This window comes from Aythya ferina (assembly GCF_964211825.1).
Source record: "Aythya ferina genome assembly, chromosome: W".
Classification (NCBI taxonomy): domain Eukaryota; kingdom Metazoa; phylum Chordata; class Aves; order Anseriformes; family Anatidae; genus Aythya; species Aythya ferina.
Window position 1 is genome coordinate 6,560,555 of NC_140313.1, and position 25,533 is coordinate 6,586,087.

Genomic DNA, 25,533 nt, shown 5'->3' on the forward strand with positions numbered 1-25,533 from the left:
AAAGATTATGTGAAGCAAATATTGGGACATTTGCATGCACAAACACATTGGGGTACAAAGGCGTTAAGTGATCATTTACTAAAACAATTTGGTTGCACTGTTTGTTTGTTTGTTTGTTTTTTGAAATAGCAAAGCAAATTACACAACATTGCATAACTTATCAGAAGATTGATTTAAAGATCAAAGCCGAAATTTCTTTAAGTGGTATATTCTTTATTGCAGCGCTGGATGCACGGGGGATCCTTCCGCCTATCGTGCATGTTTGAAGTGACAAACTATCTCGTGTTTATACAGCGAAACAATGAATATTCAATTAACACCTATACATATTCATTACCTAACCCCGCCTACCCTCGCTTCGTATGCTAATTAGCTTATCAGTCCTTGCGCTTGCGCAAAGCCTTCCAAGAATTGTGGGCCAGGGTCTCCAGGATGTGGGCAGTGGTCTTTGGGAGGAAGGCCGTAGGCCTTCCTCGTAATGCACTTTCTTAATCAGTTGTTTTCCAGGCTGTAAAAATGCTGAGTTGTCTTTCGGTTTAACTGGGGGTCGGCGGATAACAGGATGTCTCAGTTAACAAGACATAACAGACAGTTGACTCAAGTTATCTCAAGTCTCAGCCTGACTGAGTGTTAACGGATAATGGGGTGTTTTCAAATAACAAAATGCTTAAACGTAACAGAAGGTCTACAGATAACAAGATGTTGTTTACTTTGTCCTTGCTAACTTTTAATCACAAGTTCTATTCTATCCTAAAGTAAGTTTATACAATATCAAACCACAAGCTTTATTCTATCCTAAAGTGAGTTTATACTATATCAAGATAAATAAGAAAGAATTTCAACAAGCAGCCACATTTATTACATGTAGATCTATAGAAAACCCACAGTTTGCAACTGTGGATGTCACTGGGAAAACCGACTGAAATTGCAAATGCACTGGAGATGTTGGTCCAAGTCTTTTGGGAATTGGAAAGGACTTTTGAGAACCTGTGCTTGATAATGTCTTTGTTTCATATGCCTTCTGGTAGGCTGCTTCTGCTCCATAAGCAATCACCGGCCCTATCTTTCCAAACACATTCACTGTTTATCTAGACTTGATTTAATTTTCCTGTGACTTTCTTAATACAGTATTATTTTTTTAAACTAATATTTTGGACATGTAGAATTGTGGTCTACAACATTTACAGTTTATGTCACACTTTCAAATAGAGTTTAGACGCTTCCTTTTCCTGAAGAAGACCCAGTCTTTGAGCAATGAGGGAGGATGTGCTGTCTGCTTCTGTGATAACAGTTAATACTCAGCTGCATTTAAAGAAATGATTGGATTATTATGTTGTTGAAATATAGATCTGTGTTACTACAAGACTTTGCCTGAATTATGTATTCATTGAGTAGGAAACCTTACATCTCCTAAATTAGTACCTAATTTCAACTACTTTGGAAAAAAACAGCAATTGTGTCTTTATTTGCACCCGTGTAACAAAAGCGTAACTACTGCTAAAAGTAATAGAGAGGGGACGAGTTTTCACAGTGTTAACATGTATGTTTGGCTTCACACACCCAACCTTTCTGCCTATGTGTAGAGCAGTGACAATTTAAGTATTTTTTAACTACTGTGGAGGCTTTAATTGTCAATGAAATAAATAGCGACACCCTGTTGGTGATTAGTAGGAGCAAATAAACCTTTACTTCAGCACTGTAAAAAAAAAAAAACAAAACAGCTTATAGGCCTTTCGAGAAAGTACAAGTTGATTTCACTGAATTGCCCAAAGTAGAGAGGATGAAATATCTATTGGTAATAGTAGATCATTTAACACAATGGGTAGAAGCTTATCCCGTAGCATGAGCTACAGCACAAATGGTGGTAAAAATTCTATTAGAACACCTGATACCTAGATATGGGATAATCCAGTACATTGATTCTGATCAGGGCACACACTTTACTTCTAAAATAATAAAATTATTATGTCAATCATTAGGTATTCAGTGGGAATACCATACTCCATGGCACCCACAAAGCTCAGGGAAAGTAGAAAGAATGAATCAAACAATAAAACAACAATTGGCTAAATTAATGATCGAGCCACAGATGAACGAAATGCTTACCATTGGCACTTTTAAACATAAGAACTAAACCACAAAGTGAGACTGGATTATCACCATATGAAATGTTATATGATATGCCTTATTCTCAAGGGATGCTTCTAGGGAACAATGTAGTTGAGGATCGTAGCATCCAGAAATATATAATTACTATTGGAAGGAGATTACAAGAGCTAAGAGAAATTGGAATGATGGCTCAAACACCACCTTTAGGGTTTGCTATTCATAAGATACAACCAGGAGACAAGGTCTTAATAAATAAACCTGTAGGGAAGAATCACTGAACCCCTGATGAGAGGGAGTGTACCTTGTTTTACTGACTACTGAAACAGCTGTGAGAACAGCAGAAAGGGGTTGGACCCACACATCCAGAATAAAAGGACCAGTAACTACCGAAACTTGGAGGGTTGAGTCCGCTCCTGGGAAACTGAAACTCAAGCTAAGGAAGAACTAATATTCTGGCAACGAGGCTCTGCATGAAGTAAGGATGCCAAATAAAGGGGACAAGCCTGAAGGGAGGAAAGGGAGAAGGCAAGACCAGGGCAAGACCCTCCACTGCAGTGTGTATGGTCTACCGAGGGAGGCAACCCCTATGGGTATTGACTGCTGAGTGAGAGGGCCTCGACCGAACTTCTCCCACACAAAGGTCAGGTTGTCCCGAGAAAATAACATAAGAACCTCTTTTTTTAAACCCTTATAAAATTGTGATTCGTTTTCCAGGAGCTGGATCACCCTGACAGGCTGAACAGTAACACAAGCCTGAATCGACCCTGAAAGCGGGCCCAACCCCTTGATTGAAGGTGTTTGCCTATTATGGTCCAGCTACATGGGCAGAAGACGGATCCTGGGGCTATAGGACCCCAATATATATACTTAATAGAATAATTAGGTTACAAGCTGTAATAGAAATAGTTATAAATAAAACCGGAGAGGCACTTGGATTAATTGCAAAGCAAAATACCAAGATGAGAACTGCTTTGTATCAAAATTGCTTAGCTTTGGATTATTTACTAGCACAAGAAGGAGAAGTCTGTGGAAAATTTAACTTTAGTAATTGCTGTTCAAAGATTGATGATGAGGGTGTTTCTTCCTAGTAGCTGATAGAATGTCATGTTCTGATTTAGGATGAGAAGAGTGCTGATAACATGCTGATGTTTTAATTGTTGCAGAGCAGTGCTTACACCAAGCCAAGGACGTTTCAGCTTCTCACCCTGTCCTGCCAGTGGCCAGGCTGGGGGTGCAAGAGCTGGGAGGAGGGCCGGACTGCTCGGGGTTAGGCTGGGCATCGGACAGCAGGTGGTGAGCAATTGCATTGTGCATCACTTGTTTCGTACACATTATTACTAGTAGTACTATTATCATCATTATTGTCATTATTATTATTGTTGTTATTATTTTCTTGTCTTTATCTCAATTCACAGGATTCACTTTCCCGTTTCTCTCTCCCATCCCAGAGAAGGAGGGGGGGAGGCGAGCGAGCGGCCATGTGTTGTTTAGCTGCCCACTGGGTTAAACCACAACAGAAAGAAAAGCTGTAAATGAACTTGTAAAAGAAATGAAGAAAATTGCACGTGTCCCAGTTCAAATTTGGAATGGAATCGATCTAAGAGGATTATGGGAGGTGGCTTTATGGGTGGTGATTGGTTTGCTAAAATAAGGGTGGTTGTATTGGGGATATGTGGAGGACTGTTAATAATTCCATACTTAATACACTCAATACAAGGAATACAAGGAATGCAAATATCTGCGGTACCTGTTGACCCAGAACCAGGGAAAGAGAAAACCCATTCTCTGATGATAAAAAAAACAAATAAAGATCCAGAATTGGTATCAATTGGTATAACTTTGGCAAGTATTGACTTGATTAGAAAGGAAAACACGAATCAATGCCATGAAAAAGGAGATGGGGGATTGTGAAATATGTTTATCTGATTCGTGTCAGTATGGAACAATGCTAGGGCCGCATGGTATGATGAATGTGACCTTCTGTCTTACATACCCTTGTATAAGCACAAGTCTAAGAAAAACAGAGTGGTTAATGTATATAGTTCTTGTATCTTGCAAAGGAATGTTTTAGCAAGTCGTGTCAATAGAGAGCTTGAAGGGAAATGTATTTGTAGGCTTTTCCTTGAAGTCTCTGATATCTGGGGGGTTTCAGAATAACTGCTAACTATTATGACTATTGCATGGGACACTATGCAAGTCTCTGATAACTGGCCAGGAGATTAAGGAGACGGAGAGAGCTGAAGAACAACTAAAAGACAAAGCTTGCAGGGGACGTTGCACAAGTCTCTGACATAGAGCCAAGTTGGACAAAGGAGAAGGACAAGAGGGAGGAAGACTATGAGTCTTCAGCACGAGAGACCCCCAGAGGGACCACCAGAGACTGATACACATGCTCCAGTAGGAGGGTTTGTATTCCGGAAACTAATTATAATAACCCTGTTTTTTTAGAAGTAGTAATGAATATGTATTAGCCTAGGAGCATAAAAAACAGCTGCTTGATGTAACTGGTGTGCGTCTTGGTGGAGCAGAGACTCCAAGCGCACCCAGCGCTGTTTGCTTACCTCTATTCCTTTAATAAATTGTAAACTTTGATTATAGTCCTATTTTGAAGACTGAGCCATTTATTACAGTGGAAAGGCCTTGCAGAGAGATCTGGACAAACTGGAGAGCTGGGCGACCACCAACCACATGAAGTTTAACAAAGGCAAGTGCCGGGTCCTGCACCTGGGAAGGGGCAACCCTGGCTATACATACAGACTGGGGGACGAGATGCTGGAGAGCAGCCCTGCAGAGGGGGATCTGGGTGTTGTTTTTAACAGCAAGCTGAACATGAGCTAGCAGTGTGCCCTGGCATTCAGGAGGGCCAACTGTATCCCGGGGTGCATCAAGCACGGCATTGCTAGTCGATCGAGGGAAGTGATTGTCCCGCTCTACTCTGCGCTGGTGCGACCTCACCTCGAGTACTGTGTGCAGTTCTGGGCACCACAGTACAAAAAGGATGTGAAGCTGTTGGGGAGTGTCCAGAGGAGGGCTATGAAGATGGTGAAGGGCCTAGGGGGGAAGACGTATGATGAGCGGTTGAGGTCACTTGGCCCGTTCAGCCTGGGGAAGAGGAGTCTCAGGGGTGACCTTATCGCTCTTTTTAAGTACCTTAAAGGAAGCTGTAGCGAGGTGGGGGTTGGTCTATTCTCCCACGTGCCTGGTGACAGGACAAGGGGGAACGGGCTAAAGTTGCGCCAGAGCTGTTTTAGGTTGGATGTTAGGAAGAACTTCTTTACTGAGAGGGTTGTGAGGCATTGGAATGGGCTGCCCAGGGAAGCGGTTGAGTCACCATTCCTGGAGGTCTTTAAAAGACGTTTAGATGTTGAACTTAGCGATATGGTTTAGTGGAGGACTTGTTAGTGTTAGGTCAGAGGTTGGACTCGATGATCTTGAGGTCTCTTCCAACCTAGACAATTCTGTGATTCTGTGATCTTGTTTTTTTCCCAAATATTTTTGAGATCAGCCTCAATTCACCCCGTTTGGCCTACATATATACAGCAACTGGCATTAATTATAGTTCAACCCCCTCCTTGCAAGGCTAGTAATAAATCCAGTACCATTAGATTCTGGAATACTATCTTTGACAGACTTGTCACCTTTTCTTGCAGTGCCCAGATCACATCTAGAGTGTTATTTTATAATTCTTCAGTTATGGCTAAGATAGCTTTTCACAATAGCTTTTTCTAATTCACTCACCTCTAACCAAGGGATAAACTACCTCGCAAAAAAAAGCCAGCATAGGATCAGTTCAAGAAACATGGCATCCTGTTGGAGGGACCCTACCTTGTAGCAGGGGAAGAGAGTGACCAAGGTAGCCTTTGGGCCAGTCCGAGCAGGACAAGATGTAAATAATGTGCTCTACACCGCAGCTGGGGAGGATTGCCCCACCTAGAGCCTCTGGCAGAAAGAGCCCCGGGGAAACTCAAGGTCAACCCTAGGGTTTCGGAGTCAGGGATACAGAGGATCTGAGGCCTGCCACACTCCAACCAAAAAAAAAAATATATATAAAAAAAATAATAATAATAAAAAAAGATATTAGCAGTGTCTGAAGGGGTTTGATCTGCATCAGAAGTGGGTGGTACTGAAGCACAGCTACTCCTGGCAGCACAGTTGCTGGTGCTGGGCTGGCTGTTCAAAGGGTGGGTTCCCTCTACACATTATGCAACTGATACTATGTGGAGTAAATTGGTTGCACTGATTACTCAGCGGATTCGAATAGGAAACCTCAATCACCCAGGAATTTTCAAAGTGATTGTAGACTGGAGTATCACCAGAGGAGGAGGTGACACATGCTGAAGAGGCCCTGCTGTATAACAAGCTATCAGAAAATCACACACACACACAAATAGTTTCTAGGTTGGAAGAGACCTCAAGATGATCGAGTCCAACCTCTGACCAAACACTAACAAGTCCTCCACTAAACCATATCACTAAAAAATGAGAAGTAATATGCCCTGTTCACTGATGAGTCATGTCGTATTCTGGGAAAACATTAGAGGTAGAAGGCTGCTGAAGGAGAAGGTGAATCGAGTCTGTTTGCAGAACTGAAAATCATACAGCTGGCTTTAGATATTGCTGAACGAGAAAAGTGGTCAGAGCTCCTTCTCTATACTGACTCAAGAATGGTAGCAAATGCCCTGGGGGGATGGTTACAGCAATGGAAGCAGAACAACTGGCAGCACAGGGGCAAACACACCTGGGCTGCTGCATTGTGGAAAGATATTTCTGCCTGGGTAGAGAACCTGGGTGTAAAGGTACACCACGTAGATGCTCATGTGCCCAAGAATTGGGCCACTGAAAAACATCAAAACAACCAGCAGGTGGATCAGGCTGCTAAGATTGAAGTGGCTCAGGTGGACCTGGACTGGCAACATAAGGGTGAATTATTTATAGCTCAATGGGCCCAAGACACCTCAGGCCATCAGGGTAGAGATGCAACATACAGATGGGCTAGTGATCGAGGAGTGGACCTGACCATGGACACTATAGCACAGGTTATTCATGACTGTGAAACGTGTGCTGCAATCAAGCAAGCCAAACGGTCAAAGCCTCTTTGGTATGGAGGACGATGGCTGAAATATAAATATGGAGAGGCCTGGCAGATTGATTATATCACACTCCCTCAAACCCACAACGGCAAGCGCCATGTACTTACAATGGTGGAAGCAACCACCGGATAGCTGGAAACATATCCTGTGCCCCATGCCACTGCCCGGATCACTGTTTATGGGCCTTGAAAAGCAAGTCCTGTGGTGACACGGCACCCCAGAAAGAATTGAGACAGACAATAGGACTCATTTCCGAAATAACCTTAAAGACACTTGGGCCAAAGACCATGGTATTGAGTGGGTGTATCACATCCCTTATTATGCACCAGCCTCCGGGAAAGTCAAACGATACAATGGACTGTTGAAGAGTACACTGAAAGCAATGAGTGCTGGGACATTCAAAAATTGGGATACACATTTGGCAAAGGCCACCTGGTTAGTCAATACTAGGGGATCTGCCAACCAAGCAAGACCTGCCCGATCAAACCTGTTATGTACTGTAGAAGGGGACAAAGTCCCTGTAGTGCATGTAAAAAATATGCTGGGAAAGAAAAAAACAACAACACAGCTGCTGCTTGGAGACGGTGTGGGCATCGGTTAGCAGGTGGTGAGTAATTGCATTATGCATCACTTGCTTTGTACATGTTATTGTTATTATTTATTTTATCTTTATTATTATTTCTCTTCCTTTTCTGTCCTTTTAACTGTCTTTATATCAACCCACAAACTTTTACTTCCCCTCCCCCCTCATTCTCTCCCCCATCCCCATGGGGGGGTAGGGGGGAGCAAACGGCTGTGTGGTGCTTAGCTGCCTACTGGGTTAAACCACAACACTGTGTAATACAGATAGGATTAAAAGTAATAACATATACTGTAACCTAGAATACACTATAACCCAGAGGATTCTGGTGGTGAAGTTATAGGGTTTAAGAAAAAGGAAACTTGGTCTATCGGGAAGAATGCCCCTGTGTTCTTCTTAGCCTGTGTAGTACCCCTCCAGGCCTGTTGTTGGCAGTTTCTGTGTTCAGGAATGACAAAAGAGAGTATGTTTTTAATGTTTTGTTTGTTTGTTTGTTTTTAAATAAAAAACAGAAAAGCTCATGATATCTTTGTTGCTAGTATAAGCAAAATGTACCAACTTAGGATAAAAATCCAGTCTTTCTAGCTTGGTTGTGTAAAATTGAGACTTTGCTTAGATACAGAAGTAGAATAATGAACGTGAAGACTCATTTATCAAATACTTAATGTTTGTTAATCATGTATTTTGCTGCAATGAAATAACATGGGCTTAAGATAAGTATATTCTTCTCCAGGGCTGAAATCTTATTTTCAGGTAAAAGACCTTCTTTATAACACTTTATATTAAACTTATTATGATGTTTACTGTATGTTCAGACCAAAATATCTGAGGCTTGCCTTTTGTAAATGAACTTGTAGAATACCTAAAACTTATTTTTTTAAGTTAATATAAACTTACAGAAAGTTAAAGTATATATGAAATACATGTAGGCCTATAGAAAGAGATGTGGATAGATGAGCTGGTTTTATGGTTTTCTTTTTTTTTTCCTTTAAGATCTACCATAATGCCTGGGTCTATTTCAGTGAATGCTGAATGCTGTTGGCCCAAAGATGTGGGAACTGTTGCACTAGAAATATATTTTCCCTCTCAGTATGTTGACCAGACAGAGGTGTAGAAGTATGATAGTGTGGATGCTGGCAAATACACCATTGGGTTAGGCCAGTCAAAGATGGGGTTCTGCTCTGACCAGGAGGATATCAGTTCTCTCTGTCGGACTGTGGTTCAGAAGCTTATTGAGAGAAACAGCCTTTCCTATGACTGTATTGGGAGATTAGAAGTTGGAACGGAGACAATAATTGATAAATCAAAATCTGTAAAGACTGTCCTGATGCAACTTTTTGAAGAAACTGGTAATATAAATGTAGAAGGAATCGACACCACAAATGCATGCTACGGAGGCACTGCTGCTCTTTTTAATGCTATTAATTGGATTGAGTCCAGTTCTTGGGATGGTAAATACAAGGTATTTTCTTGTAAAGTTATGTCATTCTCTATTGTTGAGTAGTCTGCCTTATAATTACTGGAATGTGGCCATGGACAGCTTTGTGCTTTTTAGGAAGGACACTCCAAAAAGATAAGGTGGTGGAGTTGCTCTTTATATGAGTGAGCAACTGGAATGTATGGAGCTCTGCCTGGGGGGGATGAAATTGTGGTGGTTTTACCGTGCTGGGCAGCTAAACCCCACAACCGCTCTCTCACTCGCCCTCCTTTAGATAAGGAGGGGGAGAAATAAAGCAAAGAACAACTCACGGGTTGAGATAAGGATAATTTAATTAAAGGGAAATAATTATAATAATTAAATAAAGACTACCATGAACTAAACAATTTAACTAAGGGGAAATAAAAGGGAAAGGGGAAAAAGGGAGGAAAACAAACAAACAAAATAAATGAAAGCTATATGGAAGTGCAGAGGAAAGAAATTACTCTCTACTTCCCACAAATGAGCGATGATTGACCACGTCCTTGAAGCAAGGCCTCAACGCACGCAGCCGGTGTTCGAGAGGAGGACCGACGTCTTCTCAACGAGAGCCCACCCCTCCCCTCTTCTTCCTGTTTCCACCTTTTATTGCTGAGTGTGACACCACATGGTATGGAATATCCCTTTGATTGGTTTAGGTCAGCTGCCCTAGTGATGTTTCTCTCCTCACTTTTTTGCCCACCCCCTAGGAGGGTTAGAGAAAGGCCCAATGCTGTGCCACTGCTGCTCAGCAGTAGACACAACACTGGTGTGATAACACTGCTGTTCCAGCTACAAGTACAGAGTACGGCACTGTATGGGCTGCTGCCGGGAAAGTTAACATTCCAGCCAGACCCAGTACAACCTCCACCCCTTATTCCATAACATTTGTGTCACACTCAGATCCCCATACTTTAGCATACAAGCATTCTCATCATTATCCCTTGTCCTTTAACAGGACAAGGATTTAACAGGACAGGATTAATAGGCAGATGTATCTTTTCATTCCATAGGTCTTTCTTGGAAAATGTTCATAAGAACTGTTGATGATTAGGTCTTCATCTGCCAAAGTGGCCACTCAAGGCAGGCGGAGTTGGATGTCTGGACACCAGCACCAGCTTAGTTCAAGTCCTTGTTGCACTGCCCGGCTCCTTGCAAAGTTGACCTGTCGTTGATCCTACAGCATCTTCCTACAGCATATAACTTAGATTATAGATTAGTTTTCTCTCAATGTCAAATCTCCTTGAGGCACACACTTGATATCCCCATTCTTTTGCATGACCCACCAGGTATACCCTGGTCCTTGGGCGAAGACAATCCCATGAGTGGGTTTGCCTTTTCCCGAGGCAGGAGCAACCCACACTGCCTTCCCCATCCACCTTCCTATATGCACTACGGGAACCTTAGCTCCTTTCACAGTGTGTAGGGGTTTTGTTTCGGCAGGACCAGCACGGCTGTCAGACCCCCTATTGTTAACTAGCCAAGTGGCTTCTGGTAGATTTGTGTCCCATTGTTTCCACGTCCCAGCACCTAATGCTCGTAACATAGTCTTTAACAGTCCATTGTACCTCTCAACCTTCCCAGAGGCTTGTGGGTGGTAAGGGATGTGGTACACCCACTCAATACCATGCCTCTTTGCCCAGGAGGTAACAAGATTGTTTCGGAAATGACTCCCATTGTCAGACTCAATTCTCTCTGGTGTACCATGACGCCACAATACTTGTCTTTCCAGGCCCAAGATAGTGTTTCGGGCTGTGGCATGGTTTACAGGGTATGTTTCCAGCCACCCAGTAGTTGCTTCTACCATGGTGAGTATGTACCGTTTGCCTTGGCGAGTTTTTGGGAGTGGTCTGATATAGTCAATTTGCCAGGCCTCACCATATTGAAACCCTAACCATCTCCCCCTGTTCCAGGGAGATTTTACCTTCATGGCTTTCTTGATTGCAGCACAGGTCTCACACTCATGGGTAACCTGTGTGATGGCCTCAATGGTCAAGTCCACCCCTCGATCACGAGCCCATCTGTAAGTGGCATCTCTCCCCAGATGTCCTGATGTTTCATGGGCCCATCGAGCTACAAACAGCTCACCCTTACGTTCCCAGTCTAGGTCCACCTGAGCCACTTCAATTTTCGACGCTCGATCCACTTCTTTGTTGTTCTGATGTTCTTCAGTAGTGCGACTCTTGGGCATGTGGGCATCTACATGACGTACTTTAACATCCAGGTTTTCTACCCGGGCAGCAATATCTTGCCACAGGGTAGCAGCCCAGATAGGCTTACCTCTGCGCTGCCAGTTGCTCTCTTTCCATTGCTGCAGCCACCCCCACAGAGCATTTGCCACCATCCATGAGTCAGTATAAAGATACAATACTGGCCAATTTTCTCTTTCGGCGATATCTAGGGCTAGTTGTATGGCTTTTACTTCTGCATACTGACTCGACTCACCTTCCCCTTCCATGGCTTCCACAACTCGTCGTATGGGATTCCACACAGCAGCTTTCCATTTCCGATGGCTCCCTATCACACGGCAGGATCCGTCAGTAAACAACGCATACTGCTTTCTGTCTTCTGGCAACTCATTGTATGGTGGTGCCTCTTCAGCACGGGTTACCTCTTCTGTTGGCACTCCGAAATCTCTGCCTTCCGGCCAGTCCATAATCTCTTCCAGGATTCCTGGGCGATTGGGTTTTCCCATTCGAGCCCGCTGTGTAATTAACGCTATCCACTTACTCCATGTAGCATCAGTTGCACGGTGTGTAGTGGGAATTTTCTCTTTGAACATCCAATGTAACACAGGTAGCCGCGGTGCCAAGAGGAGCTGTGCCTCTGTACCCACAACTTCTGAAGCAGCTCGAACACCCTCATATGCTGTGAGTATTTCCTTTTCAGTTGGGGTGTAATTGGCTTCTGATCCTCGATAGCCCCGACTCCAGAAGCCCAGAGGTCGACCTCGAGTTTCTTCTGGGGTTTTCTGCCAAAGGCTCCAGGTGAGCCCATGCTCCCCAGCTGCAGTGTACAGTATATTTTGCACAGCTGGTCCAGTACGGACAGGCCCAAGGGCTACTGCACGAGCTATTTCTTGTTTGATTTGTTCAAATGCCTGTTGTTGCTCAGGGCCCCACTCAAAATAGTTTCTCTTTCGAGTCACTCGATATAGAGGACTCACAAGCTGACTATAGCCTGGCACATGCATTCTCCAGAATCCCACGAGGCCTAGGAAAGCTTGCGTTTCCTTTTTGCTAGTTGGCGGAGACATTGCTGTTATTTTATTGATCACATCCATTGGAATATGGCGACGTCCATCCTGCCATTTTACCCCCAAGAACTGGATTTCCTGTGTAGGCCCCTTGACCTTGCTCTTTTTAATGGCAAAACCAGCTTTCAGGAGAATTTGGATTATTTTCTTCCCTTTCTCAAAAACTTCTTCTGCTGTGTTGCCCCACACGAGGATGTCGTCAATGTACTGAAGGTGCTCAGGAGCTCCCCCTTGCTCCAGTGCAGACTGGATCAGTCCATGGCAAATGGTAGGGCTGTGTTTCCACCCCTGGGGCAGCCGATTCCAGGTGTATTGGATGCCCCTCCAAGTGAAAGCAAACTGCGGCCTGCACGCTGCTGCTAAAGGGATGGAGAAAAATGCATTAGCAATATCAATTGTGGCATACCACTTGGCTGCCTTTGACTCTAGTTCGTACTGAAGTTCTAGCATGTCCGGCACTGCAGCACTCAGTGGTGGCGTGACTTCATTCAGGCCTCGATAGTCCACTGTTAGCCTCCACTCGCCATTAGACTTTCGTACTGGCCATATAGGACTATTAAAGGGTGAGCGAGTCTTGCTGATTACTCCCTGACTCTCCAGTTGGTGAACCAACTCATGGATGGGAATCAGGGAGTCTCGGTTGGTGCGATATTGCCGTCGGTGCACCGTTGTGGTAGCAATTGGTACCTGTTGTTCTTCAACCTTCAGCAATCCTACAACAGAAGGGTCTTCTGAAAGGCCAGGCAGGGTAGACAGCTGCCTAATCTTCTCTGTGCTCAAAGCAGCTATGCCAAAAGCCCACCGGTATCCTTTTGGATCCTTGAAGTACCCTCTCTTGAGATAGTCTATGCCAAGGATGCATGGAGCCTCTGGGCCAGTCACAATGGGATGCTTTTGCCACTCATTCCCAGTTAGACTCACTTCAGCTTCCAGTACAGATAGTTGTTAGGATCCCCCGTCACTCCAGAGATACAGGTGAGTTCTGTCCCTTGGTAGCCTGATGGCATTATGGTACATTGTGCGCCAGTGTCCACTAAAGCTTTGTATTCCAGTGGTTCTGATGTTCCAGGCCATCGGACCCACACAGTCCAATAAATCCGGTTATCCCTCTCCTCTACCTGGCCAGAGGCAGGGCCCCTCTAGTCCTGGCTGGAGCGTCTGCCACTTAATTCTTGCAAATGCACAAATTCTGGCAAATGAGAGGTAGAGGTCCCTTCATCGTGGTCAAGAATAACATCAGCTCTTCTACTGCCTCTGGGGTACTGCCCAATAGAAACTGGAGCAGCATTTCTCTTAGGAGCCCCTCTTCTTGCTGCTGTATTTCCTTTCAGTTCACGTACCCGAGCAGCTAGGGTTGAAGTAGGTACACCATCCCATTTCCTCATATCTTCCCCATGGTCACGCAGATAAAACCACAAGGTGCCACGTGGTGTACGTCTTGGGTACTCTCTCTCTTGAGCAGGCGAATGCTGATTCTTAGTGGCTGAAGTATCACTCTGTCTAGATGAGGGGGAATATACTTTCTCCACAAGCTTGTCAAGTCCTTTAGACAATTTCTCCACAGCTGAGACACAGGACTGTAGCGGACCAGAGAGATTGTCTTCATATTTTTGAAGCTGGCAGGAGACATCATACATTGTTGGTCCCATCCCCTCATCCCAGTGAATTGCTGCCAGGGTACTGGCATGTGCTGATGGTGCACTCCGCACAAATTTACGCCACATGGATGTTGTGCACTGGACTTCATCGGGGTCTTGAGGTGTCTGGGCATTGTCCAAATCACTATAAATCATCTCCCACACAGCTAATTCCCGCAGATGTTGGAGACCTTTATCCACAGTGGTCCACTTGCCTATGTGATATACAATATCTTCCTTATGGGGATATCTTTCTTTGATAGCTGCCAGGAGTCGTCTCCAGAGGCTGAGGGCCTGTGCTCCTCTCCCGATTACTTTGTCGATTACCCTTTCTCTAGAGAGGGATCCCAGCTGCTTGGCTTCATTGCCTTCTAATTGTAGGCTACTGGCCCCAGCATCCCAGCATCAGAGCAGCCAAGTGAGGATGTGTTCACCTGGGCGTCGACCATAATCCTTTCGTATTTCTCGCATCTCACTCAGGGATAAGGATCGAGTGATTTCTGATTCCTTTATGATTTCCGTCTCGTCTTCCTGCTGTTTTTGTGACGGCTCTGCTTTAGAGGTGCCTGCCAATTCCCCTTCTCCCTCCTTCTTAGGAGAGCCTTCTTCCCTTACTAAACGAGCTGACCTCTGTTTCCATTGTTTTGACTTGACTATGGGGGCGACTGATACCATAGTTGGTTGGTCCTCTGGGTCAGCCACAGCATGTGTTACTTGGTCATCAGATTCAGAGACTTCCTCCCTCTCTTCAAGTTGCTGGATGATGTTAAACAGTGTTTGATAGGAATAAACCAGGACCCAGCACAATGCTGCAAGCTGTCGTTCTCCGGCATTATCAGGATCAGGACATACAACTCTCAAACATTCTACCAAGTTTTTAGGATTTAGCACTTGCTCAGGGGTGAAGTTCAAAACTATTGGAGGAGACACTCGTGACAGGTATCTGCTAACATCATCCCACACACCGTGCCACTCACCACGAGACTGTTTCGGGACAGATTCCCAAATAAGTTTTCTAAACAATCGACTAATCTTAGAGAGAAAATGAAACCTGTTATTCAGAATTAGAAATAGCAATACATGGGTTACAGATGGATCTTCAAAATACTCCCAAACTGTTGTAATTAGCCCACTGTGAAAGAAGGGAAAGGTACCATTCCTGATATTATTAATAAACTGGTGTCCAGATGAGAAAAGGAAGGCAGTGTAGTTCTGAATATTCTCTGAAAGATAGTTTCCATGGGACCCAAATGATAACAGCGCAGAGCCTGAATTCCAGAGTAAAACCAAGGTCAGTGCTTGGCAGCACAACGAATTAAAAAAAGTGAACACAGATTGTAGCACTTTGTCGGATCGGATATATAGGAGAAAGGAGAATATGACACGGATTGCATGACATATGAACAAAGCCATTATTATTAACAGGGCAAGGAACATGGTTACTAGCAAGCAAGTGTGTTAGTTGTATGCGTTTAATCAATTCTATTGTTATCTCAACCCTTCGAGCCCCACGTTGGGCGCCAAAAAGGACTGTGGTGGTTTTACCGTGCTGGGCAGCTAAACCCCACAACCGCTCTCTCACTCCCCCTCCTTTAGATAAGGAGGGGGAGAAGTAAAGCAAAGAACAACTCACGGGTTGAGATAAGGATAATTTAATTAAAGGGAAATAATTATAATAATTAAATAAAGACTACCATGAACTAAACAATTTAACTAAGGGGAAATAAAAGGGAAGGGGAAAAAGGGAGGAAAACAAACAAACAAAATAAATGAAAGCTATATGGAAGTGCAGAGGAAAGAAATTACTCTCTACTTCCCACAAATGAGCGATGATTGACCACGTCCTTGAAGCAAGGCCTCAACGCACGCAGCCGGTGTTCGAGAGGAGGACCGACGTCTTCTCAACGAGAGCCCACCCCTCCCCTCTTCTTCCTGTTTCCACCTTTTATTGCTGAGTGTGACACCACATGGTATGGAATATCCCTTTGATTGGTTTAGGTCAGCTGCCCTAGTGATGTTTCTCTCCTCACTTTTTTGCCCACCCCCTAGGAGGGTTAGAGAAAGGCCCAATGCTGTGCCACTGCTGCTCAGCAGTAGACACAACACTGGTGTGATAACACTGCTGTTCCAGCTACAAGTACAGAGTATGGCACTGAATGGGCTGCTGCCGGGAAAGTTAACATTCCAGCCAGACCCAGTACAAATCGAGACCCAGTACAAATGCAAATCGAGAGCCTAGGGGTGAGGATTAAAGGACAAGCCAACAGGGGTGACATTGTGGAGGGTGTTTACTACAGGCCACCAGATCAGGAAGAGGAAGTGGATGAGGCCTTCTACAGGCAGCTACAAGTTGCCTCACGTTCGCAGGCCCTGGTTCTTATGGTGGGCTTTAACCTCCCTGATATTTGCTGGCAAGACAACACAGCTCAGAACAAACAGTCCAGGAGGTTACTGCAGAACACTGCACATAACTTCTTGTTGCAGGTCATAGGTGAGACAACAAAGAGAGGGGCACTGATGGACTTGGTACTAACAGAGATGGTCTAGTTGGAAACACGAAGGTTGAGGGAAGTCTCAGATGCAGTGATCGCGAGATCCTGCGAGGAGGAAGCAGGGGAAAAAGTAGGACCGCAACCCTGGATTTCAAGAGAGCTAACTTTGACCTCTTCAGGGACCTAATTGGAGGAATCCCCTGGGCTGGGGCCCTAGAGGGAAAGGAGGCCCAGAAGAGTTGGCTAATATTCAAGCACCACTTCCTCCAAGCTCAGGATCAACGCATCCCTATGAGAAAGAAGTCGAGAAAGGGGGGCAGGAGACCTGTGTGGATGGGCAAGGAGCTCTTGGGAAAACCTAAGAGAAGAATCAGAGAATCAGAAAGAAGTCAAAGCCTGTGGGTTGAGATAAAGACAGCTTATTAGGACAGAAAATAAAGGATAATAATAATAATAATAATAATAATAATAATAATAATATGTACAAAACAAGTGATGCACGATGCATTTGCTCATCAACCGCTGACCGATGCCCAGCCTATCCCCGAGCAGACGGTCCCCCAAACCCCGGTCAGCCACCCCATATTCATTGCTCAGCATGACGTCATATGGTATGGAATACCCCTTTGGCCAGTTTGGGTCAGCTGTCCTGGGTCTGTCCCCTCCCAGCTCCTTTTACACCCCTAGCCTGTCTGCTTGCAGGACAGTGTGAGAAGCTGAAAAGTCCTTGGCTTAGTCTAAGCACTGCTCTGCAACAATTAAAACATCAGCATGATATCAACATTATTCTCATCCTAAATCCCAAACACAGCACCCTACCAGCTATTAGGAGGAAAATTAACTCTATCCTAGCCGAAACCAGGACAATATCCACCCCTTATTCCATACCATTTATGTCATGCTTAGGCCCCACATTTTTCAATACATTCCAATTAGTCACCACCTTCATATATGTATATAAAATGTCCACTAAGTTTGTTTAGTCTGTGACTGACTTCAGGCTCCATCTGTCCCAGCAGTCTTTCAGGGAAGAAGAGATGATGTGTGATGTTAGATCGTTGCACATTGAAGCCTGTTCTGGTTCCATCACACCACTGTATTTGTCCAAATCTATTAACATTGATTCATTGTTATCTGCAGGACTTACTGTGATACCATTAAGACCACGATAGTCCACTGTTTGTCTCCACTCACCATTAGACTTTCGCACTGGCCATATGGGACTATTAAAAGGAGAATGAGTCTTGCTGATCACTCCTTCGCTCTCCAGTTGACAAAATAGCTTATGGATGGGAATTATGGATTCTTGGTTGGTGCGATATTGCTGTCGGTGCACACTTGTGGGCAGAGGACTTTAATGTCCTCTGTCTCTAAGGCAGCTATGCCAAAAGCCCACCAGAGCCCTTTTGGGTCCTTGATATATCCTCTCCAGTGGTAGTCTATGTCAAGGATGCATGGAGCATCTGGGCCAGTCACAATAAGATGCTTTTGCCACTCATTCCCAGTTAGTTAGACTCGCTTCAGCCTCCAATACAGTTAACTGCTGGCATCCCTCCGTCACCCCATAAATACAGATGGCCTCTGGCCCTTTATAGCTTGATGGCATTACAGTACACTGTGCACCGATGTCTACTAAAGCCTTATACTTCTGTGCATCTGACGTGCCAGGCCATCGAATCCACACAGTCCAATAAACCCGATTTTCCCTTTCCTCCCCCTGGCTGGAAGCAGGGCCCCTCTAATCCTGGTCATAATATTCATTACTGGGTCTGGAGGACTGCCCACTGGAAATTGGAGCAGCAATTTTCTCAGAGAACCCCCCTTTTGTGATTGTTTTTCCTTCCAACTCACGTGCCTGTGGCTCTAGGGTCGAGGTAGATTTTCCATCCCATTTTCTCATGTCCTCTCCATGGTCACGTAGGTAAAACCACAGGGTGGCATGAGGTGTGTACCCACTATATCTTCTTTCTTGAATGGAAGGACTCTTACTCCTGATAGGTGAGACACTGGTTTGTAAAGGTGGGGAAGAAAATATATTCTCTTTAAGTTGGTGGAACTACTGAGAAATTTTTTCCACAGCAGAGACGCAGGCCTGTAGGGAAGAGGAGAGACTTTCTTTGCACTGCCAGAGTTGTTTAGCCAACTCATCCAGCATGGGTTCCTCATCGTCTTTCCAGGTCATTGCTGTCAATGAGCTGGCATATGATGATGGTGCACTCCGTACAAACTTCTGCTACATGGGTCGTGTACACTTGACTTCATCTGGATGAAGTCCTGATGAGCTGCTCAGGACACTGGTTGGCCGAGTCCCTTGGGAGGCGGTTCTGAAGGGCAGAGGAGTCCAGGAAGGCTGGGCGCTCTTCAAGAAGGAAATCTTAATGGCGCAGGAGCGGTCTGTCCCCACGTGCCCAAAGACGAGCCGGCGGAGAAGAGAGTTGCAGCTTGAGCTTAGGAGAAAAAAGAGGGTTTATAATCTTTGGAAAAAAGGGCGGGCCACTGAGGAGGACTATGAGGATGTTGCGAGGCTGTGCAGGGACAAAATTAGAAAGGCCAAAGCTCATCTGGAGCTCAATCTGGCTACTGACGTTAAAGACAACAAAAAATCTTTTTACAAATACATCAACGCAAAACGGAGGACTAAGGAGAATCTCCATCCTTTACTGGATGCGGGGGGGAACTTAGTTACAAAAGATGAGGAAAAAAAGGAGGTGCTTAATGCCTTCTTTGCCTCAGTCTTTAGCGGAAAAACAAGTTGTTCTCTGGATACCCAGTACCCTGAGCTGGTGGAAGGGGATGGGGAGCAGGATGTGGCCCTCACTGTCCATGAGGAAATGGTTGGCGACCTGCTACGGCACTTGGATGTGCACAAGTCGATGGGGCCAGATGGGATCCACCCGAGGATACTGAGAGAACTGGCAGAGGAGCTGGCCAAGCCACTTTCCATCATTTATCAACAGTCCTGGCTATCGGGGGAGGTCCCAGTTGATTGGCGGCTAGCAAATGTGACACCCATCTACAAGAAGGGCTGGAGGGCAGACCCGGGGAACTATAGGCCTGTCAGTTTGACCTCAGTGCCAGGGAAGCTCATGGAGCAGATTATCTTGAGTGTCATCACGCAGCACTTACAGGGCAAGCAGGCGATCAGGCCCAGTCAGCATGGGTTTATGAAAGGCAGGTCCTGCTTGACGAACCTGATCTCCTTCTATGACAAAGTGACATGCTTGGTGGACGAGGGAAAGGCTGTGGATGTGGTCTACCTTGACTTCAGCAAGGCTTTTGACACCGTCTCCCACAGCATTCTCTTCAAGAAACTGGCTGCTCTTGGCTTGGACTGGCGCACGCTTCGTTGGGTTAGAAACTGGCTGGATAGCCGGGCCCAAAGAGTCGTGGTAAATGGAGTCAAATCCAGTTGGAGGCCAGTTACTAGTGGCATCCCCCAGGGCTCGGTGCTGGGGCCGGTCCTCTTTAATATCTTCATCGATGATCTGGATGAGGGCATCGAGTGCACCCTCAGTAAGTTTGCAGATGACACCAAGTTAGGTGCGTGTGTCGATCTGCTCGAGGGCAGGAAGGCTCTGCAGGAGGATCTGGATAGGCTGGACCGATGGGCTGAGGTCAGCTGTATGAAGTTCAACAAGGCCAAGTGCCGGGTCCTGCACCTGGGGCGCAATAACCCCAAGCAGAGCTACAGGCTGGGAGAAGAGTGGTTGGAAAGCTGCCTGGCAGAGAACGACCTGAGAGTATTGGTGGATAGTCGGCTGAATATGAGCCAGCAGTGTGCTCAGGTGGCCAAGAAGGCCAACAGCATCCTGGCTTGTATAAGAAGCAGTGTGGCCAGCAGGTCTAGGGAAGTGATTGTCCCCCTGTACTTGGCTCTGGTGAGGCTGCACTTTGAGTACTGTGTTCAGTTTTGTGCCCCTCGCTACAAGAAGGACATGGAGGTGCTCAAAAGAGTCCAGAGAAGGGCGACGAAGCTGGTGAGGGGTCTGGAGAACAAGTCCTACGAGGAGCGGCTGAAGGAGCTGCGTTTGTTCAGCCTGGAGAAGAGGAGTCTCAGGGGCGACCTTATCGTTCTTTATAAGTACCTTAAAGGAAGCTGTAGCGAGGTGGGGGTTGGTCTATTCTCCCACGTGCCTGGTGACAGGACGAGGGGGAACGGGCTAAAGTTGCGCCAGAGCTGTTTTAGGTTGGATGTTAGGAAGAACTTCTTTACTGAGAGGGTTGTGAGGCATTGGAACGGGCTGCCCAGGGAAGCGGTTGAGTCACCATTCCTGGAGGTCTTTAAAAGACGTTTAGATGTTGAACTTAGCGATATGGTTTAGTGGAGGACTTGTTAGTGTTAGGTCAGAGGTTGGACTCGATGATCTTGAGGTCTCTTCCAACCTAGACAATTCTGTGATTATGTGATATTTTGGCCAAAATATGGGTCTGATGGAAATTCAGGTTTTAAATTTATATGTAAACACTAAGACTCCTTTTTCAGAGGCGGAGTTAATTTATGATGCCTGCTGGGTGCAGGGGGTAAGTCAGGTTTTAATGAAAAAGGGTCAGGACAAGGAGAAAGAGGAGTCAGAGGGAAGGGCAGGTCGATGGGAACCCTTGGGCAATTTACCTCCTCCTTGTAATCCCAGTACTGCACTGGTGGCAGCAGCAGTCACTCCAGGAAGGGAGACAGGGACTGCAATTAACACTGTCCCTAGAGAAGGAGTGCACTCTAGGCTCTGGCAAGAATTAGAACAAGGTAGAAGAGAGATTGAGAGTTTCCCCTTCCCTGATACTAACAGTACTAACACTCGTATTTATCCTCTTAGGGAGGTCCCAGTGGGACAAGAACAAATATGTTATGTGGACTGCCCCACTACCAGCAGGGAAGTTAGGAGTTTTCAGAAGGAAAAGAAGTCTTTAATTGAGGAACCTATAGGTCTAGGAGAAGAGTTAGATAAGTTTCTAGGGCCTAATTGATATTCCCGGGGCGGGGGGGGGGAATGATATCAGTCTTGACTATGTTGTTCACTGGAGAAGAGTGGGGAATGATTAGGCGGGCAGCTATGCAGGAATGGGAAAGAACCGACCCCCCCCCCCTCCAGGGACCGGGAGTAATTCCTATAGAGCAGAAATATCCACTTGCTGACCCCAACTGGGATAATGACAGCCCACAACATAGAAATCATATGAGAGACTTGAGGTCAGAATGAGAAAGTACTTGGGGATGAATCCTGAGGACCTAGTAGCCCAAGGGCTCTTGAAAGTTCATTTTGTGACTAAAGCCTGGTCAGATACATGGAAAAAGATCCAGAAGGTGGGAGGATGGGGTGAACAGTCACTGGAGACCCTCCTGCAGGAAGCCCTGAAGGTGTATGTCAGGAGGGGAGATGAGAAGGAAAAGCAGAGAGCGAAACTAATGATCTTCACAGTGGACCATGTAGTGAGGCAGAGGGTTGGAGACAGAGGAAGAAAACTTTCAGGGGAAGTTGGGCCCAGGATGGAAAGGAGAGCAAGAGAGATGGAGAGGCAGGCAAGGAAAGCTACCTGTGTTGCAGCTTAAATCCTAGCAAGGACAGGCTTTGAGAAGATGTTTTAAGTGTGGCCGGGACGGCCACTTCAAACAAGAGTGTCCAGAGTGGAAGAAGGAGGGGAGATTGCTGTTATTAAATTAGATTAGGGGAGTCAGGGCTTCTCAGAATGCTAGTCTCACTGAGAGCCTTTGATAAATATAGTGGTGGGACCTAATGAAGAAGTTGTATTTCTAGTAGATACTGGGTATGATGGTTTTACCCGGCTGGGCAGCTGAGCTCCACCACAGCCTCTCTCTCGCTCCCCCTCTTCAAAAGGAAAGGGGAAGAAAATATGATGAAAAGAGCTCAAGGGTTGAAATAAGGACAGGTAGATCACTATCATCACAGGCAAAAACGACTTAGCATAGGGAGATTAATAAAATTTATTACTGATTGCTGACGGTCTGGAGCAGTGAGAAACAAAGAAACAAGCTGGGGGCACCTTCCCCCATCCACTCTCTTCCACCTCCTCCCCGCTCTGAGCGGCGTGGGGGGACAGGGAGTGGGGGCTGAGTGGGTCCATGGTGCTTCATTTCCTCTGCTTCTTCATGGTCATTCTTATCCCCTGCTTCAGCATGAGGTCCCTCCTGCGGGGTTCCATCCTTCCTGGGCTGGTCCTGCGTGGGCTTCTCCACGGGTGGTGTCTCTTTGGGAGCTGCTCCAGGTGTGGGTTCGTGTCGTGGGGTCCATCCATCGGGAGCGGGCTGCTCTGGCTTGGGTCCCCCACAGGTGACAAATCCCTCCAGATCACCTGCTCCTGTGTGGGCTCCTTTCAGTGGTCTGCAGCTCTGGCCCTGAGTCTCCTCCTGTGGTTTCTCTCCATGGGCCGCAGCCTCTTTCAGGAGACATCTACCTGCTCTACCGTGGACTCCTCCATGGGCTGCAGCATGGAGATCTGCTCTTCCATGGAGCCCATGGGCTGCAGGGGGACAGCCTGCTCCACCATGGGCCTCTCCACAGGTTGCAGGGGAACTTCAGCTCCGGCACCTGGAGCACCTCCTCCCCATCCTTTTTCACTGACCTTGATGTCTGCCAGGGTGTTTCTCACTCCTCGATCTCCCAGCTGCTGTTGTGCAGCAGTTTTTGTTTGTTTGTTTGTTTTGTTTTTTTTTTGTTTTGTTTTGTTTTTTCCTTTTCTTGGATGTGCTCTCACAGAGATTTAAACTGCATTGCTCATGGCTCGGCTCTGGGCAACAGTGGGTCCCTTTGGAGCTGGCTGAAACTGGTGCTTATCTAACATGGGGCAGCTGCTGGATTCTTCTCACAGAGGCCACTCCTGCAGCCTCCCCGCTGCCAGAACCTTGCTACGTAAACCCAGTACACTCTGACAGCTAGGTCAATGCTGGCCCATAAAGTATCAGGGCTTAAATTAACTAATGAAACCATAAAGGTGATGGGGATAGAAGGGACTGGGATAAGAGTGCCACTTTTGGGGGCACTGAGCTGAGACCAGGGGATAAAATGATCACTGGGCAATTATTGTATATACCCGAGGCAGGGACTAACTTGTTGGAAAGGGATTTGATGATGAAATTGGGCATTTGAATAGTAAGTTGTTAGACTGGAATAACAGTGTTAATGAAGTTATTGGGAGAGGTTGATGAAAAAGAGAGAGACCCCATGGTATGAGTCAGGGAAGGAAAATGGAGGAGGGCTTAATATCAGTCCCCTGAAGACAGGTACGTGGGAAGGATATGAGGCAATAAAGCAGAAGCAATACCCTATCTCAACTGAAGGACAAATTAGTCTTAAACCAGTGATAAACAGGCTGATTAAAGATGGGTTACTGGAGCCATGCATGTCTCTCTTTAATGTTCCTATCCTGTCAGTAAGGAAAGCTGACGGAAAAAATGAATACCATGTGTAATTGGGGAAAAGCCTAAACCTACCAAATATGATAATTATGGGACTGCTAATTTATATAATGCACACCAAACACAGCTCGGGAATCATTCAGTAACCGGATGGCCAGTCCCAAATGGCAAAAGGTGGTTTTAGCTATGTGGCAATGGGGCCAGGAAACGTTGCCCCTAGGATGGAAGTGAGCTTGCACCTTGGGGGTAATAATTCTGAACATAACCATTACTGAGGATATGTAAATCCAAAGCACAGGCCTCCTTGGGACCTACCTACACAGAATCAAGAGGACTTCAATTAATCCTCTAGTGGAGAGAGGAATGGCATTTCACAGTTTTGCGAGGTGGTTTATCCCTTGGTTAGAGGTGAGTGAATTAGAAAAAGCTATTGTGAAAAGCTATCTTAGCCATAACTGAAGAATTATAAAATAACACTCTAGATGTGATCTGGGCACTGCAAGAAAAGGTGACAAGTCTGTCAAAGATAGTATTCCAGAATCTAATGGTACTGGATTTATTACTAGCCTTGCAAGGAGGGGGGTTGAACTATAATTAATGCCAGTTGCTGTATATATGTAGGCCAAACGGGGTGAATTGAGGCTGATCTCAAAAATATTTGGGAAAAAAACAAGATCACAGAATCACAGAATTGTCTAGGTTGGAAGAGACCTCAAGATCATCGAGTCCAACCTCTGACCTAACACTAACAAGTCCTCCACTAAACCATATCGCTAAGTTCAACATCTAAACGTCTTTTAAAGACCTCCAGGAATGGTGACTCAACCGCTTCCCTGGGCAGCCCGTTCCAATGCCTCACAACCCTCTCAGTAAAGAAGTTCTTCCTAACATCCAACCTAAAACAGCTCTGGCGCAACTTTAGCCCGTTCCCCCTCGTCCTGTCACCAGGCACGTGGGAGAATAGACCAACCCCCACCTCGCTACAGCTTCCTTTAAGGTACTTATAAAGAACGATAAGGTCGCCCCTGAGACTCCTCTTCTCCAGGCTGAACAAACGCAGCTCCTTCAGCCGCTCCTCGTAGGACTTGTTCTCCAGACCCCTCACCAGCTTCGTCGCCCTTCTCTGGACTCTTTTGAGCACCTCCATGTCCTTCTTGTAGCGAGGGGCACAAAACTGAACACAGTACTCAAAGTGCAGCCTCACCAGAGCCAAGTACAGGGGGACAATCACTTCCCTAGACCTGCTGGCCACACTGCTTCTTATACAAGCCAGGATGCTGTTGGCCTTCTTGGCCACCTGAGCACACTGCTGGCTCATATTCAGCCGACTATCCACCAATACTCTCAGGTCGTTCTCTGCCAGGCAGCTTTCCAACCACTCTTCTCCCAGCCTGTAGCTCTGCTTGGGGTTATTGCGCCCCAGGTGCAGGACCCGGCACTTGGCCTTGTTGAACTTCATACAGCTGACCTCAGCCCATCGGTCCAGCCTATCCAGATCCTCCTGCAGAGCCTTCCTGCCCTCGAGCAGATCGACACACGCACCT

General features: G+C 45.9%; 1 protein-coding gene and 2 long non-coding RNA genes across 5 annotated transcripts in view; all 3 read right to left on the reverse strand.

The window, feature by feature from the left end:
* LOC311426372 overlaps positions 1-25,533 on the reverse strand; it is a 265,382-nt gene that overhangs the window by 125,849 nt on the left and 114,000 nt on the right. The gene's annotated exons all lie outside the window — the stretch shown is intronic.
* Positions 1-25,533, reverse strand: part of LOC311426445 — a 93,923-nt gene that overhangs the window by 7,009 nt on the left and 61,381 nt on the right. The window lies entirely within an intron of this gene.
* On the reverse strand, positions 9,527-16,267 carry LOC311426299 (uncharacterized protein). Its single transcript, XM_084502651.1, has 2 exons — positions 14,757-16,267; positions 9,527-12,059 (listed from the first exon to the last, which is right to left on the reverse strand). Exons 1-2 carry the CDS (start codon positions 14,766-14,768, stop codon positions 10,452-10,454), a joined length of 1,620 nt encoding a protein of 539 aa, XP_084358777.1. The 5' UTR covers positions 14,769-16,267; the 3' UTR covers positions 9,527-10,451.